The 16,463-nt window shown below is 56.8% G+C and overlaps 1 protein-coding gene across 2 annotated transcripts; it reads right to left on the bottom strand.

The window, feature by feature from the left end:
• Positions 1 to 981: 981 nt before the first annotated feature.
• Positions 982 to 6,462, bottom strand: GOLGA7 (golgin A7). Of its 2 annotated transcripts, none has more exons than XM_068156766.1 (5): positions 6,268 to 6,462; positions 4,799 to 4,951; positions 4,381 to 4,482; positions 3,293 to 3,356; positions 982 to 2,318 (listed from the first exon to the last, which is right to left on the bottom strand). In XM_068156766.1, exons 1-4 carry the CDS (start codon positions 6,376 to 6,378, stop codon positions 3,309 to 3,311), a joined length of 414 nt encoding a protein of 137 aa, XP_068012867.1. In that variant the 5' UTR covers positions 6,379 to 6,462; the 3' UTR covers positions 982 to 2,318; positions 3,293 to 3,308. The 2 variants fall into 2 exon arrangements, with proteins under 2 accessions (XP_068012867.1, XP_068012868.1); XM_068156767.1 differs by having other exon boundaries at positions 982 to 2,315.
• Positions 6,463 to 16,463: the final 10,001 nt, after the last annotated feature.

The following is a 16,463-nucleotide window of genomic DNA, read 5'->3' as shown; positions in this document are numbered from 1 at the left end:
CGCCCCGCCGCGCACGCGCCCCGGCCCCGCCCCGCCCCGCCCCGGCGCCGCGGCCCCGGGAAATGGCGGCGGGGAGCGGGCGGGAGGCGGCGGGGAGCGGGCGGGAGGCGGCGGGCTCCGTGTGCGCGGAGCTGTGCGGAGCCGCGGAGCAACGAAACTTAATGCGGATCAACGGGGTGCGGGGGCAGGAACCGACGGGAGACGGCGCCGGCTCTGTGCCCGGCCACGAGCCTGCCGCGGCGGCGGCTGAAAATACCGGCGGCTAAAAACACCGGCGGCAGCGCTGCGTGTGCGAGGCAGGGCTGGGAACCCATCCAGCTGTGCAACAGGGCAGGGCTGGGAACCCATCCAGCTGTGCAAGGCAGGGCTGGCAAATCCATCCAGCTGTGCAAGGGCAGGGAACCCATCCAGCTGTGCAGGGCAGGGCTGGCGAACCCATCCAGCTGTGCAAGGCAGGGCTGGCAAATCCATCCAGCTGTGCAAGGCAGGGCCAGGGAACCCATCCAGCTGTGCAAGGCAGGGCTGGCGAATCCATCCAGCTGTGCAAGGCAGGGCCAGGGAACCCATCCAGCTGTGCAGGGCAGGGGAACCCATCCAGCTGTGCAGGGCAGGGCTGGCGAACCCATCCAGCTGTGCAGGGCAGGGGAACCCATCCAGCTGTGCAGGGCAGGGGAACCCATCCAGCTGTGCAGGGCAGGGCTGGCAAATCCATCCAGCTGTGCAAGGCAGGGCCAGGGAACCCACCCAGCTGTGCAGGGCAGGGCTGGCAAATCCATCCAGCTGTGCAACAAGGCAGGGCTGGGGAACCCATCCAGCTGGGCAGGGCAGGGCTGGGAACCCATCCAGCTGGGCAGGGCAGGGCTGTCGAACCCATCCAGCTGGGCATGGAAGAGCTGGGGACCCCATCCAGCTGTGCATGGGCAGGGCTGGGGACCCCATCCAGCTGTGCACGCAGGGCTGGCAAATCCACCACAGACAGGCTTTAAGAAAAGGTTTACTGCTCCGTTAGTGCTTGTGGCAACATTGCAACAGGTCGGGAAGGGAAACACTGTTACAGCTTGGGAAAACCAGAACTACAACAAAATCCCCAAGAGTCAAACCAAAGCAAGACAAGTTTTGTACAATTGAAGTCTCCCAGAAAAGAAGAAGGAAAACCAAAGGAAGCCTCTGTTGGCTGAGTCAGAAGGCTGGAATCTGGGATGCAGGATCAGCACCAGCAGCACCGCCAGCAGCCAGCACAGCCCCTTCGCTGCCACTCTTCACTCTCGACTTCCTTCCACGACTGGACAGTGATGCTCAGACCCTGAGCCAGCCCAGGACATCCTTGCTTTGAGGAGGGAAAAGGATACAAGAGGAAAATATTAAGCCAGTTTGATTGGTAGGAACTTTACTTTTGCAGGTATTGCTGAGGAATGCTGATGAATGGGGCCGGGGGGGGGGGACAGTAATTAATGCAGAGTTCTACTCTTCACCAGTGTGCCAGCAGAGAGAATTCAGAAACCATCTTACACAACATCCAACAGTTTGTCTAATCAATGTGGTTTGTTTAGCTTTTCCCCTATAAATTATATATAACAAATCCAGAAGGAAACAGTTTTACACTTCACATATTAACCAGAGCAGGACAGGGATTGTTATGGTTATTGGTGCAGCATCCATTTTATTGTACTCTTGTTGTGGTTTATGAATGAGCAGACTCCCCTCTCCTGCCGAGCACTGACAGATGCAACAACAGCACAGACACAGTAGTAGGAAAAACACACCAGGGTTAAAGTCCAGCTCTTCCTGCCTCTTCCAGGAACAACCACAACACTGCAAGAAGGAGCACTTTGCCTTCTGAATTTCACCCAGCAGCTGCTCCTCGCCTGGAGCCTCTCTCACAAGGCAGGGGCGCTGTCCCCCCTCGCTCCAGCGCTGACCTGGAGGGAAGGTCTCATTCCTGGAAAACTCCCAACTCTGACTCGCAGCCTTCCAAAGCCCAGTGGCTGGAGAGAGGTGGCTAAGGTCTGGGGAGGAACAGCACTGCACTGTGTGACTAGAGCCAGCCTCCAGCTGGGCGAGCTGCTCCGGTGCTCTCACGCAGCTTTAGCGCTTCTGCTCTTCCTGGAAAAAAACTCAAAACCTAAGAAGTGATCTCACTGCTTAGGAGTTTGCCACAAAATGGATGCTGGCCAGCTAGGTCACCCCATGGGGAGCAAGTTTAGGAATTAGTCCTTGTTGTAGATGGCACTGTGGATCTGGCAGCAGAGAGAGGAATGATGCTCTAAAGTAGGAGGTAGGGGAACTTCGATACAGCAAGTCCACTGGTGAGCTGTCTGCTAGAAAAGAAGTTCCACATGATTAGAAACAAACCCAGCAGAGCCCTGCAGAAAGCTTCCCAGAGCTAAGTTCAAAGCCCTGCAGGAAGCTTCCCAGAGCTAAGTTCATGCACATTTACCCCACCAGGACCTGACTTGCTCTGCAGGGAACGCTGCTGTTCCCTGACCTGGCTGAGCATTCAGTGGCACCATGCCAAGTATTGACTGGTCCAGAGGAGGGCCACGAAAATGATCAGGGGGTTGGAACACTCCCAGTATGAAGACAGGCTGTAGGAGCTGGGGTTGTTCAGCCTGGAGAAGGAAAGGCTCTGGAGAGACCCAATAGCAGCCTTCCAGTACCTGAAAGGGGCTACAAGAAGGATGGAGAGAGACTGTTTGCAAAGGCCTGCAGGGACAGGAGCAGGGGCAATGGCTTCAAACCAGCACAGAGCAGATTTAGACTGGATGTTAGGCACAAGCTCTGCACCAAGAGGGCAGTGCAACCCTGGCACAGGTTGCCCAGGGAGGTGGTTGAGGCCCCATCCCTGGAGGTTCAGTATTCCTAAGGTTGGAAGAGACCTCAAGGATCATCAAGTCCAACCGGTCACCATAGGCCTCATGACTAGAGTAGGGAGGACACTACTGCCCACTATTACTGAACTTTATGTAGTCTACCTAGAGAGCAACTTCAATTAATCAGGTTTCAAACTTCAGGTTTTATATTAAGATCCTTTGCACTATGAATACAAGACATAGAAGATATTCATGGTGAGACTGGACAGGGCTCTGGGCAACCAGCTCCAGTTGAGGTTGCTCCTGCTTACTGCAGACCATTCTGTGACAGTTCTACCTAGAAAAGTGACTCCAGAAGAGACTTCAGTGTGAACCACTTTGACAGAGTGGTGGGATCAATGCTCTGTCTCAGTATGAGAGAATCTAGCCCTCAGAGCACACAAAAGAGGCTGAGACTGGTCTGGGCTAAGGTGAACAGGTACCTGAGACTCCACAGTTTTATCTCCCGCTGGTCATACCTCTGTCTTCATAAATGGTAATTTCGATCTGCACAGGAAAGCTGTTAGGGAGACACACTGCAAAGACACCATGAAAACAAACAAAAGGCAGAAAAAACCATGAAGACACTGCAGCCTTTGGTCTCTCTGCTTCATAGCTGCTGTTTCGAGGCTAGATTCAGAGCTGCGAGATAGATGCAGCAGCACAGCTAGGAGATCAGAGTATCATAGTGTCAGTCAGGGTTGGAAGGGACCACAAGGATCATCTAGCTCCAACCCCCCTGCCGTGGGCAGGGACACCCCACACTAGATCAGCCTGGCCAGAGCCTCCTCCAGCCTGGCCTTAAACACCCCCAGGGACAGTGCCCCAACCACCTCCCTGGACAACCCATTCCAGGGCTTCACCACTCTCATGGGGAAGAACTTCCTCCTCACCTCCAGCCTGAATCTCCCCACCTCCAGCTTCATTCCATTCCCCCTAGTCCTATCACTGCCTGAGATCCTGAGCAGTCCCTCCCCAGCCTTCCTGTAGCCCCCTTCAGATACTGGAAGGCCACAATGAGGTCAGCTCGGAGCCTTCTCTTCTGCAGAGATGATGAACTGCAGGCCAGATCAGTTGGAAAAAGCCATGCCAGAGCCAAGAGCCAGGCTGGGACCCACTTACAGTGGGGAAATCTTCACCAGAACCTGAACTGAGGCTTGCAGACTCAACAGCATCCATCTCTTGCTTTCACATCACCAACTCCTATCCTCTAAAGGTGGTGACTCTTCTCTGATCACACCAACTGCATTTTCAGAGGCCAGTGAAACAGAGGAGGCATCTGAAGTGGTGTGAGTACTGTTCAGACATGCTGCCTTTCCCAGGAAGTGTCAAAGGATGGATTCCAGACACTGCATCTTCGTTGTCCTTTGATGTGACAAATCTTAACCTACTGAAACCTGAGCAGAGGGACAGGGACAGGACTGCCACGTGACAGACCAAGCACAACCAGAGGGTGCCCCACTAAGACAAAGAGGTAGCATGTCACAGATGGACAAACCACGAGAGAATCTAAGAAAGCTCAGAAGGATACAACTCTTAGCCCTCTTTCAATGGGGTCTGTCAGAAGGAGGCCCTGAGGAGCATAGATCTTCTCGTTCTGTTCCTGAATGAACTTGGCAATTTTCTTTAGAACCTGTTAAGAGAGCAGCAGAGAAGTTCCATTTCTTGCAGCAGGTCTCCCTACACTGGGGACAGAGCCCCAGGAATATCACATGCAGCAACACTAGGAGGACCTAGCACACAGCTAGAGACAGAACTCCCATGGGTCCTGTGAAGTAGAGGCAATCATTATGCTCCTCCAGCTGACTGCAGACAAGCCTGATGCATGTGTGAAACCCCTCTGCAGCGAGATCCAGAGTCTGCAGATCTGCATCTACAGATCCAGGCTTTGGGTGAAGCCTCTGAGACTTCCTGCCTTGCCAGCAAGGAGGTAAACACAAGCAGGGTACCTTTTCATAATGTGTTTCCATGCACAAGAAGATGGTATAGGCAGTCAGACAGGCAAGACACCCTTCCAGGTAGGATTGGCCCCCAAGCTTTTCAGCTTCTGCATAGAGGTTGTTGAGCGTCCGGACAGTCTCTTCAAACTGCTGCCTATCAATCTGCAAGAGAAGCCAACTCAGCTGTCACACCCTGCTCCTTCCACAACTGACCAACAGCCTCACACATCCACCTTCAGCTGGGGCTTGTCTGCACTTTCACACTTGGCAGCCTCTGCGTTCAGAGCCAAAGTCTGAAGGACACTTTGCATCACACACCCCTGCAGGCCTCACTTCCAACACAAGGTGAACAGAAAATGGTTGAAGCAACATAGCTAAAGCAATGTGCAGTTCATTTGGGGGGAAAAACAAACACCTCCAATCACACAGAAAGAGACCTGCTAGATTAAAAAGAACAACTGGGCAGTGGCTTGACAGAGCTAACTCTTCATACCAGCAGTGCCTTGCTGCTGCTGCAGCGCTGGTCAGACAAGCTCTCATCAAAACAATACAAATCAAAACAAAGAAACAGGAAGGGAATTGCAATGAGCAAAAGAAAAGGCATTAGCACAGAGCATTTGGTGTGCTATCAGCTGAAGATATCACATCTGCCAGCATTAAACAACAGTACTTGAGATGGCACTTGTGAGGCTGCTGAAGAGGCTCAGCAGCGCTGGCTGGGCTCCACAGGAGAGGACAGTGGTCCCACACAGCAGCACAACAGGGCAGCCTTTATTCTCACAGACATAATGAACACATTCTGCTCACTGCTACAGGAGGCAGCTGCTTTCCTCAGGGTTAAAGAAAGCCCAAACCAGCAGCATTTGAGAAACAGCAACGAGAGACGATTTTAACTGTGGTTTCGTGGGGCTCTTCACTGCAAACTGAAAGTATCTCCTTACCACAGCTGATCAAAAATGGCACTTGGACAGCAAACAATGCTTGTGAGCAAACAAAAATCGAACCTAAACAAAATATGTCCCAAAGGAGAACATGCCTTTAAATTTCGAAAGGATTCCTCTCTCACAGGGCTGTAGCCAACAGGGAGGATTACAGAGCCCTACCTGCCTCGGACGGACAGAGAGGAGACCTTAGCTTAGCACCCCTGGGGTGCGCCGGAGGGAAAGCTGTCCCCAGGGTGGGCACGGTCCCACATTTAACAGACAGCTGTCGGTAAGGAGCCGCGGTCTGGGCAAGAGATTTGCCCCCTGCTCCAGACACAGAAAGGGCTCCAGGCCACACCAGTCTGCCCAGCCACACGGGAACGCCACCCAGCAGACGGCCGGTGGCTGTCCGCAGGCCCTCACGCTCCATGGATCCGCGGGGTCCAGCTCTTCCCCACTGCCACGCACAGAGCGAGCCCCCCGGCCCAGCGGCCGCGGCGAGGCGGCGGCAGGGACCGGTCCCGGGCTGCCCGCGGGGGGACCGCCCCGCCTTACCCTGTTCTCCAGCTCAGCCGGAAACTTGCTCTGGAACTGACACCGCGTCCCACCGCTGTAGTCGCGCTGGATGAACACCTTTCCCGACACTGGCGCCTGCTGCGGCCTCATCGCGCCGCCGCCGCCCACACCGCTCCGCTCCGCTGCGCCGGGCGCCGCCGCTCACTTACGGCTGTCGCAAAAACGCCGTAAAGGCTCCGGGCTGCGGGAAGGGCGGAAGTGGCGTCTGGCGCACGCGCCGCCCCACGGGGAACAGCACCGCGCAGGCGCAGGGGCGTGAGGGAAGCCGAGCCGCACGCTGTGCGCATGCGCCCGCACAGCTCGCCTGCCATTGGCTGCGGCGGTAGCCCAGGTCCCGCTCCCGGGGCGCCCCGCGCCGGAGTCCAGCTGCTGTGGGCGCCCCGGGGAGCAGCGCAGCCCTACGCCGCGCAGGCGGGCAGCGCTCACGTCTAGCGGCTGCGGACAGTACCTAGCTGCCGGGATGCTGCCCGCGCCTCTACGGGGCGCCGCTGTTCCGCCTTCTCCATTGCTTGCCCGGGAGTTTGCGGCCCTGGGGCTTTGCCGGTGCCTCGGCCTGCCCGTGCTACCGGCGGTGTGGGCACGAGGAGCCCCGTGGGGGTCTGTGCAAAGCAGCCTCCCTTGCCCGGTGTTATTTCCCGGTGTTTTCTCAGGAGCTCGAGCCGGTAGGAGCGCAGCAGCGGTCCCGCCAGCGTCATCCCAGCTGATCCTGCTGCTGATAAACGTAGGCTCGTTTCCAGGCTCGTAAACCCTTGGCCTCGGGAGTCCAGCTGCTGCGAGGCGTAAGCGAGGGCAAAGACCATTCAGTGAAGGAAGAGCTGCAAGCCGTTGTTGGCAGAGCAGGAGGAGCAGTGTGGGAAGTCCCCGACGGTCGCCAAGCAGAGCTCTGTGCCTGCCCTGCTCTCCCGTCCGGGGGATGCTGTCCGCTGGGATGCAGCTGGCTGGGCAAACAGCCCCTGGGCGGCTGAGGATGGCCCTGCTGCTGGTCCCCTGCACCCTGCAGAGCCAACCAGCCACCCCGGGCTGCTGCTGCCCCCTGCCTCGACCTTCAGAGGTCCCTTCCAGCTCCCAGCGCCCTGGACTGTGGGAGGGGGAATGTTTCAGCTTTCCAAGTGCCATGGCCTCCACAAAGCTGCTGAAAAATGACAGCACCCTTTCAGCTGATTCAGAAACCAGGGCAACTGGAGAAGGATACAACTAATTGAAGATTGCTGAGGGCTTTATGGCAAGCTGTGCCCACAGGATTATGAAAAAGAAGAGGGGAAAAAAAAGCAGACACTAATTATGGGCACAATTACTGAGCCTGGGCTGCAGCCAGCACGGTGCTCAGCGAGTGTTGTGTGAGATCACAGCAGAGCCAAGGAGCAAGGCTCCCTGCACAAGCTGACAGTGAGCTGTTTAGTGTAGGTCTGTGTTAATTAATGAAGCACTTCACAGGAGTGCTGCAGGAGCTTGAGCTCCTCTGGCAGTGCAGTCTTGCACCGTCAGCCAGAACGAGGGAGCAGGGCTTGGTTGGATCCTTCCTGTGTAATCCTTGCCCCTGACTCTGTGTCTTGTGCAGATGAAGCCCTCAGCATTCCTGGGAATCTTTCCTTCATCTGGAAGTTGCGAAATAGAGGAGGACCAGAAGTCACTGTGCCAGGCTGCAGAGGTTAGCTAATCAGTGACATGTTTGTTTGAACAGTTACTGCAGACCAGCACTTGGTGAGCAGAAAGCAAAGGGAGGCAAGGAATTTGGGACATTTAGTTCATTTGTTCACTGCAGCTGTGCCATCTCAGTCTGGTGAGGCTTCCACTTAGAAGCTGACCTACAGCAGGAGAGTTCCCAGGCATCCCAAGGAGGAATGAACTCAAGTGCAGACATTCTGGCTTGGGCCCTGCTCTGTCTCCAGCAGGTCAGTGTCAGAGCAGACCAGAGGGCCTGACCTGCTTCCCCCACGCTCGGGTCCCGAGGCTGCTGTGCTGGCTGGGAGGCCGCCCCGGGCCTGCATGAGCGTCAGGGAGGGAGGAAGGACACAGTGAGCCCAGCCCCAGTGGCGTCCAGATCCAATTCTCTCTTCCTGCCAGCAGCTCCCGAGCTAGGGGACAGAGGCAGTTGGATGTGGGGGCAGAGATGGCCTTTGGAAAATGCTAATTCCTCCTGGCCACCCCCCAGGGAATCTCTCTTCAAAGCCCTCTGGGGCTGCAGCTCTGACTCCTCTGGGGAAGCTGCAGCTCCACAGTGGGATCCTCCTCCTACAGATCACACAGAGAGTCTTTAAAGTGGAAATGACTGTTTTTTCACAATTAGCTGGAGCAGAAACAATTAAGCAGGGCCACAGCCATTGTTATCTTGTACCTGATTGCCAGAGTTGAGTCTGGCAGGGTTCCTTCTTTGTGCTCTTCTGCTGAGTGTCTCCTTTTCTTTTGCTGAGGCACTGATAAGGTTTGCTCCTCACATCACAGGGGGTATAGAAATCTCTTCTCAGAGGAGGTCCTCTTGCACCTGAAGTCAGCCTGTGGAAGTTTGTGGGCAAATGAATCCCAGGAGTGGCTGCTAGGCCAGAGAGTGAATATGCAGAGGGGTGGCAGACAGGGGCTGTGGTTGTCTGGGTGGAAAGGAAGCAGCCCAACACCTTTTTAAAGCTACCTTTTCCGTTTGCATTTAACCTCTGTCTTTTTCCTCTTGAAGTGCAAACTGCTCTCATGGGGCTGGGGGGCTGGGAAGGGAGGGGATGCAGCCAGCACGGGGGGATACCACCACCCCTCTCTGCTCATATGCTGAGCACGGCTTGAGAGAGCTGGGGGCCCAGCCTGGGAGCTTGTAAAGGCTTCCATCAGCCCAAGCTTTTCAGCATTAGCAACCTCCCTTCACACCCTGACAGAGCCAGGCTGCTTCATTCACATCACACCAGGCTCTGCTGCAGCATTGTCCCTCCTCTGAGGGCACTGTTGATGGCCAAGAGCAATTCAATGCTGCTGAGCAGCAAGAAGCATTAACACTTAATCCACGGCTAGGGAAGTCACCAAGCAGTCACCAAGGGGACCCTGCTTGGGGTGACAGGGCTCCCCATTGCTCTACAGCCTCCCTTTTGGCTGTCCCTGGGTGAGCCCAGGCTGCATAGTCCTCCAGACTCAGTCTCCCCCTCCAGCTCAAAGCCATTGTCCCTCATCCTGTCACTCCCAGCCATGGTCCCAAGTCCCTCCCCAGCTCTCTTGGAGCCCCTTCAGGTACTGGAAGGCTGCTCTAAGGTCTCCCTGGAGCCTTCTCTTCTCCCCAGCTCTCTCAGCCTTTCCCAGCAGGGGAGGTGCACCAGCCTTTGATCTTTGTGGCCTCCTCTGGACCTTCTCCAACAGTTCCATGTCCCTGTGTTGGGGGCACCAGAACTGGATGCAGTGCTCCAGGTGGGGTGTAAGGAGAGGGGCAGGATCCCCTCCCTCACGCTGAGCCTGGACCTGCCTCTCAACCACCACAGTTGGCAGTGGAGCCAAGCTGCCTCCCCATGCCCTAACTGCTGCCTGCAGAGGAGCTGGGCACCCCGGGCTGCTCTCCCCCAGGCACAATGTCTTGTGTTGAGCAGTTTGCAGAGGTGATAATGACATTCCTAATTTGCTTGGGGAAGAGATAAGGGGGGGAGGGCAAGAAAAGGAAAGCAGGCCAAGTGGTGGCCCTAGGAACCTGGGTATTCAGCTGCTGCTGATCTTGCCCCCTCCTCCAGGAACAGGCTGAACTAATTAACCCTCTAGCACTCCATAATGAAGGCTAATAAACACCTAATGGGTTTGCTTGAACAAACAACCTCGGCACAGGCCATAGGAAACCCCCAGCTGATGGCTGGTGTGGGGGAAGGCCAGGTAGTAGGGCAGGGGTTGCCCACCTGAGCCCCAGCTCCCCAGTTCAGTCCCTCTGTGCCCTCAGCTTGGCTTCTGGGGGGGTTCCTGCTGCACAGGGGAGGAGCTTTTTACAAGGGCTTGTAGAGATAGGAAGAGGAGGAACAGCACTGAGCTGGAGGAGGGGAGATGGAGACTGGAGATGAGGAAGAAATTCCTGACAGTGAGGGTGGGAAGAGAGTGGAAAGGGTGCCCAGGGAGGCTGTGGCTGTCCCCTCCCTGAAGGTGTTCAGAGGCTGGATGAGGCCTTGAGCAACCTGGGCTGGTGGGAGGTGTCCCTGATCAAGGCAGGGGGGTTGGAACTGGATGATCTTGAAGGTCCCTTCCAACCCAGACCATTCAGTGACCCCATGAGGATTCGTGCTGGGTGCTCCCAGGTGCCCTCTGGAGCTGCTCTGATGCTCACAGTGAAGGTTCTGGATGCCATGGGGCTGCAGGGTTCCACTCCTCTGCTGAGACTTGCAGGCAAGGCTGGGAGGCTGGAGGGCCACCAGGTCCTTGCTGCTAATGGGCAGAGTTCTCCAGCTTGCCCTGACCAAAGGTGGAGACTTGGGGCTCGAGGAGACAGAAGGCCTTTGAAACAAAGAGGCTTTCAGGCCACCTCCTGCAGTATGGATCCAAGAGGACAAATCACAAGTACAGGCATGGCTTAGATGGGGAGACATGCTTGCAAAGCCAATTTGTTTCATTTTATAAGCTTGAAAGGTTCTGAGTCAGGGCTCCCTGCATGGTTTGAATTAGGTTTGGATAGTGGTGTTCTGGGAAGCTGGATCTGGAGAGGTTTTCCACTCAGGGCGTTTGTAATCCAGTAGAGGCCATCTACCCTTTCTGCAGTGCTTTCAAACCAGCTATTCCCTCTCTGCCCCAAACAGGAGCTCCCACATGGCTGCTCAATTAGGAATACCTGAGGGTGGAGGCATCTGCCTCCTGTGAGATGTTTAGGACTGAGATCCCACAAGAGTATCAAGAGAGCAAGGGAGGATTTCAAAGGGTGCTGCTATAAAAAGGAAAACAAGAGGAAGGAAGCTCTAAATAGCACCAAAACCAGAGCCTCTCTTCAGCAGTTTGTGCTCTGGAGGTTCTCAGCTTTGTTGTCTGTGGCTCTGCAAAAGCTGAAAGCTGTAGGGAGCTGCTGTGGAAGCCTCACCAGTGGAGCTTTGCTGGGCAGGGCACAGGGTCCGGTGGGGAGCTGCTTCCCCCAGGCCACGTGCAGGGTGCAGCCACTTTGTCCTGGGACTGTGTTTTGGCTGCCCCTGCCTCTGTGCCATGCAGCCACTGCCCAAGAGCCAGACCCCTACCAGTCCACACAGCCAAAAGGTGGCCTGGCAGTGCCCCACGCCGCAGGCTTTCCTTCCACGCAGCCCTCCTGTGGGGGTGACTCTCCCAGCTCTGCTGCCCAGCCCAGGGCAGGGACCCCCCTGAGGTGCTCCCAGGGCACTTGCCCGAGCCAGGAGCCCTGGCATGCTCCATCTCACGCTGCTCAGCATCTTCCTGCTGGGCTGCTGGGAATCCATCCCCTCCTTTCTGCATGCACCATGGCTCCCAAGCCGGTGAGCTCTGGGATGCATTTTGTGCCCCGCAAGCCAAAAGCAGCGAGCAGACCATGTCAGCAGGGGGATAAGCCCCTGGCTCCCACTGCTGAGCTGAGCTGGGCTGAGCTGCCAGCAGAGTTCCCCGGGAAGCAGCACAACCTTTGTTTGGTCATTAAAGCAGAAAAAAGAGAGAGAGAGAGAGAGGGAACCTTAGGAAATGCTTGAAACGATTAGGTGATCTTAACTCTCCAGGAGCTAAACAAATGCAAAGCAATTCCCCTCCCAGCCCCTCGTGCTGCTGCAGAGTGTAATCTCATTTCTAAACACACAATTACAGAAAACAGAGAGAAAAGAATCATTAATTTCTGCTTCCTCATGCAAATCCTCTGGCCAATCATTTAGGGATCAGGGGCAATTCAGCTTCTCGTGCAAATTCCAAACTGAAGGCCTGGAAGAAAGAAAGAAAACCACCCAAAAACCCCCTCCAAAAAAAAACCAAAACACCCCTCCCCAAACCCCCAAGTGAATGGATTTACTTTTCTAAGAACCAGAATTAACAAAGGTTCCATTTTCCATGCTTCTGTGCCTGGCCAGACAGCCCTTGCTGACAAGCTCTCCAGAAACATGTGTTGGCCGGTTGAAAAGGCCCCAGTGTTGACTGACGGACAATGGGAGTGACAAATTGTTCCATTGTAGCCGGCAGGGGGAACGCTGTGTTAGATAATTACGGTGAGGAGGGAAGCGACAGGTCACAGGTCAGAAGACAGAGCTGACCCTGCCTGCTGAAAGCCCTGAAAGGAGCCAGCGCCGGCGGCTCCGCGGCCCCCCTGCCGGCGGCGAGCTCGCCCCGAGGGAGCAGCGATGGCTCCGCTCCCTGCTCGCCCTGCCCCTGGCTCCCGGGGGTGGCTGCTGCTGGCTGCTCCTGGCTTCTGCTGGCTGGGTGTTGCTGGGTGCTGCTGGCTGGGTGCTGCTGGGTGCTGCTGGCTGCTGCTGGGTGCTGGCTTGGCGCTGGCTTGGCACTGCTGGCTGCTGCTGGGTGCTGGCTTGGTGCTGGCTTGGTGCTGCTGGGTGCTGCTGGGTGCTGCTGGCTGCTGCTGGCTGCTGCTGGGTGCTGCTGGCTGGGTGTTGCTGGGTGCTGCTGGCTGGGTGTTGCTGGGTGCTGCTGGGTGCTGCTGGCTGCTGCTGGCTGCTGCTGGGTGCTGCTGGCTGGGTGTTGCTGGGTGCTGCTGGCTGCTGCTTGGTGCTGCTGGGTGCTGGCTTGGTGCTGGCTTGGTGCTGCTGGGTGCTGCTGGGTGCTGCTTGGTGCTGGCTTGGTGCTGGCTTGGTGCTGCTGGGTGCTGCTGGGTGCTGCTTGGTGCTGCTGGGTGCTGCTGGGTGCTGGCTGCTGCTGGGTGCTGGCTGGGTGCTGCTGGGTGCTGCTTGGTGCTGCTGGGTGCTGCTTGGTGCTGCTGGGTGCTGCTTGGTGCTGGCTTGGTGCTGCTGGGTGCTGCTGGGTGCTGCTTGGTGCTGGCTTGGTGCTGCTGGGTGCTGCTTGGTGCTGCTGGGTGCTGCTGGGTGCTGGCTGCTGCTGGGTGCTGGCTGGGTGCTGCTGGGTGCTGCTTGGTGCTGCTGGGTGCTGCTTGGTGCTGGCTTGGTGCTGCTGGGTGCTGCTGGGTGCTGCTTGGTGCTGGCTTGGTGCTGCTGGGTGCTGCTTGGTGCTGCTGGGTGCTGCTGGCTGCTGCTGGCTGCTGTTTGGTGCTGGCTTGGTGCTGGCTTGGTGCTGCTGGGTGCTGCTTGGTGCTGGCTTGGTGCTGCTGGGTGCTGCTTGGTGCTGATGGGTGCTGCTGGCTGCTGCTGGCTGCTGTTTGGTGCTGGCTTGGTGCTGGCTTGGTGCTGCTGGGTGCTGCTTGGTGCTGGCTTGGTGCTGCTTGGTGCTGGCTTGGTGCTGCTGGGTGCTGCTGGGTGCTGCTGGGTGCTGGCTTGGCACTGGCTTGGCGCTGCTGGGTGCTGCTGGGTGCTGCTGGGTGCTGGCTTGGCGCTGGCTTGGTGCTGCTGGCTGCTGCTGGCTGCTGCTGGCTGCTGCTTGGTGCTGGCTTGGTGCTGGCTTGGTGCTGCTGGGTGCTGCTGGGTGCTGGCTTGGCGCTGTCTTGGCGCTGTCTTGGTGCTGCTTGGTGCTGCTTGGTGCTGCTGGGTGCTGCTGGGTGCTGCTGGGTGCTGCTTGGCGCTGGCTTGGCGCTGTGTGCTGCGGGCACAGGGTGCCGCCAGGGCAGGCTCTGTCCTGCCTCACCTCTGGCTGGCCCTGGCTGGCCCCAGCAGTGCCCTGAGCATGGCTGGCTGCTGGCCACGGCTGCTGGCCGCGGCTGCTGGCCACGGCTCTGTCTGACCACGCTGGGGGTGGGTGGTGGCCATGGAGTCATCAAATGGGTTGCGTTGAGTTGGAAGGGAACTTAAAGCTCATCCAGTTCTAATGCCCTGCCAGGGGCAGGGACACCTCCCTCCAGCCCAGGCTGCTCAAAGCCTCACCCAGTCTGGCCCTGAACACCTCCAGGGAGGAAGCAGCCACAGCCTCCCCGGGCAGCCCGTGCCAGTGCCTCCCTACCATCACTCTAAGGAATTTCTCCCTAATCTCCAGTCTCAATCTGCCCTCTCTCAGTATGAAACTGCTACCCCTCATCCTATCACTGCAGGCCCTCCCCAGCTTTCCTGAAGGCCACTTCTAAGCACTAGGAGACATCTCTGGGACCTTCTCCAGGCTGAACAGCCCCAGCTCTTGCCGTGGTGGTGCTGGGTTGATGGTTGGGCTGGGTGATCTCGGGGGGCTTTCCCAACCAACTCTATGATTCCATGACCCCATGCTTCCCTGGCACTCTGATTCTGTGAGCCTAGATTCTGAGATTCTACAATTCTGAGGTTTGAGCTGGCAGCACAATGCACAACATCCTGCCCTAAATCCCATCCCACCCAGGTCTTGCTCAGGCATGGACACCTTCCTTTCCCAGCAGGCCTAACCCCTGTTCACTGGGGGCTGCTTTGCCTTTTTCCCCCCCTTTTTGCTGGCTGCAACAGAGTACAGCTAATAATTAATGAAGCCTCTCTCCCCCCACAGAAATAAAATATGGCATGGACTCCCAGCACAGCTACTCCATTGAGAGTGCTGCTCAGCTGAGTAATACCAATAATTCAAAACAGATGAGCTGGAGGCTGGAACACTGTGGACTCAGTATCCCACTCTGCCCTGACCCCTGGAACTCGCTGAAAGTTACCTTGAGACTCGCCAGAGCTCTTTGTGACTCCTGTGAGGAAGGTTATTTATTGGGAAGCCATAAATATTTGCTATGGATTTTTCTCCATCAATCTCCAAAATGAGTTGGGTTAGAGGGAAGAAAACAAAGCAAAACAAAAGCAAAACTTGATGATGTGGTTGGACTGTGGGTCTGTGTTTCTCAGGCCCAGGGAGGGGAAAGTGGGATCTGCATTGTGCAGAGGACGAGGCCGCTGCAGAGCTCTGGGCTCTGCTGCCTGCCTTAATTAATTCCCTTCCGCAGAGGCTTTCACGTGCAGAGTACAGTTGGAGAGGGGGCAGGGAGGGCAGAGGCTCTTCTTTAAATCTCTCTTAAAATCTTCCATAAAATTTTGGTTTTATGGAGGAAGGAAAAGTCTTATTTCCCTCTCCTCCCTCCTGGGTGCCCTGCCAGCCCATTAAAGACCTGGAACTGGGAGGCCGTTGTGCCCCAGGAAATCTCCTGCAGGGCAGTGTCTCCCAGTCTCTCTCAGAAGCTGGCACCAGCTGGGTACAACAGGGGTGGAGGGAGAGTGCCCAGCCTCTTCCCTTCCCACCCCGAGGCAGAGCTGCTTTGGGGCTGGCTTTTCCTGGTCCCCATGTCACCCAGTGTCCATAAGCATAGAGTGGGATGGGGATGCCCTCAGGGACTCTCCTCCTTTCCTTCTGCCTTTGCTCTCCTGTGATTCCCCCTGCCCTCACCTGATGGCTTCCACCATCTGTAGCTGCCCCAGCCCTGGCAGATGCTCCAGCCCTGGCAGATGCCTCCACTGGCCCTGCAGACAGGGGCTGGTGCTGCACTGGGGAGGGCTGGGCTGTCCCTGCAGCCCAGGGGTGCTGCCCCGCAGGTAGGCAGGAACAGGGCAGGATGCAGTTGCTTTTCCTGCTGGGTTTTTACTCTCCTCCCTGCTTTTCTGAGCTCTGCCTTGAGCTGGGAGCAGTCCTTGCAGCCTCATTCTGCTTCAAAGCCCACTGTGAGTGCAGGATCCTGCAGCTCCTTTTCAGCTGCTGCATGGGGAGCTGGCAGCCTGTGTGTCCCTGTGGCGATTCAGACAGGGGCAGCAGGTCCTGCGCTCCCATGTCTGTCTGTCCAGCCACCCAAAAGCTCTTGAAAAGGTTTGCATGAATGAGCTGATCAAGCTTTGTTTCTGCTCCCGTGGTTTGCCCTTTACCCTTTGGCCTTTGCCCAGCTCTGTGGCCAGGGGAGCGAGGGTTTGGCCACAGATGACTGCACAGCTGGCCAGATGCTCTCACAGAAGCACAATGAGCCGTGGCAGGGGGCTGGCAGCTTCTCCTGCTCCCCACCCCCGGGCACTGGCATGCTTGGTACAACATCAAACCTGCCATTTTTCTTCCACTGCAAAGAAGAGTCCAGCACAGGTCCTGTCTGTGGGCACAGCCCTGCCCCAGTGCCAGGGCAGGCAGATGCTGCTTCCCCTGGTTCTTGGTGCTGTGCCCCATCTCCATCCTGCTCTTCCTCCACCAGGTCTGTACTGATGCAGCAAAACTGCGGCCCT

Source organism: Melanerpes formicivorus, unplaced genomic scaffold, assembly GCF_026170545.1.
Source record: "Melanerpes formicivorus ecotype bairdi unplaced genomic scaffold, bMelFor1.0.p_v2 SCAF_34, whole genome shotgun sequence".
NCBI lineage: Eukaryota > Metazoa > Chordata > Aves > Piciformes > Picidae > Melanerpes > Melanerpes formicivorus.
Note: the sequence above shows the minus strand (reverse complement) of the source record. Positions and strands in the feature narration are given on the sequence as shown.

Excerpts from the sequence above, each read along its gene's own strand:
- GOLGA7 (XM_068156766.1), bottom strand. The coding sequence starts at position 6,378 with ATGAGGCCGCAGCAGGCGCCAGTGTCGGGAAAGGTGTTCATCCAGCGC. Across the intron at positions 4,483-4,798 it reads TGGAAACACATTATGAAAAG|GTTCTAAAGAAAATTGCCAA; the intron begins GTACCCTGCTTG and ends CTCTCTTAACAG. Across the intron at positions 3,357-4,380 it reads TTGAAAGAGGGCTAAGAGTT|ATCGAAATTACCATTTATGA; the intron begins GTATCCTTCTGA and ends TTTCCTGTGCAG.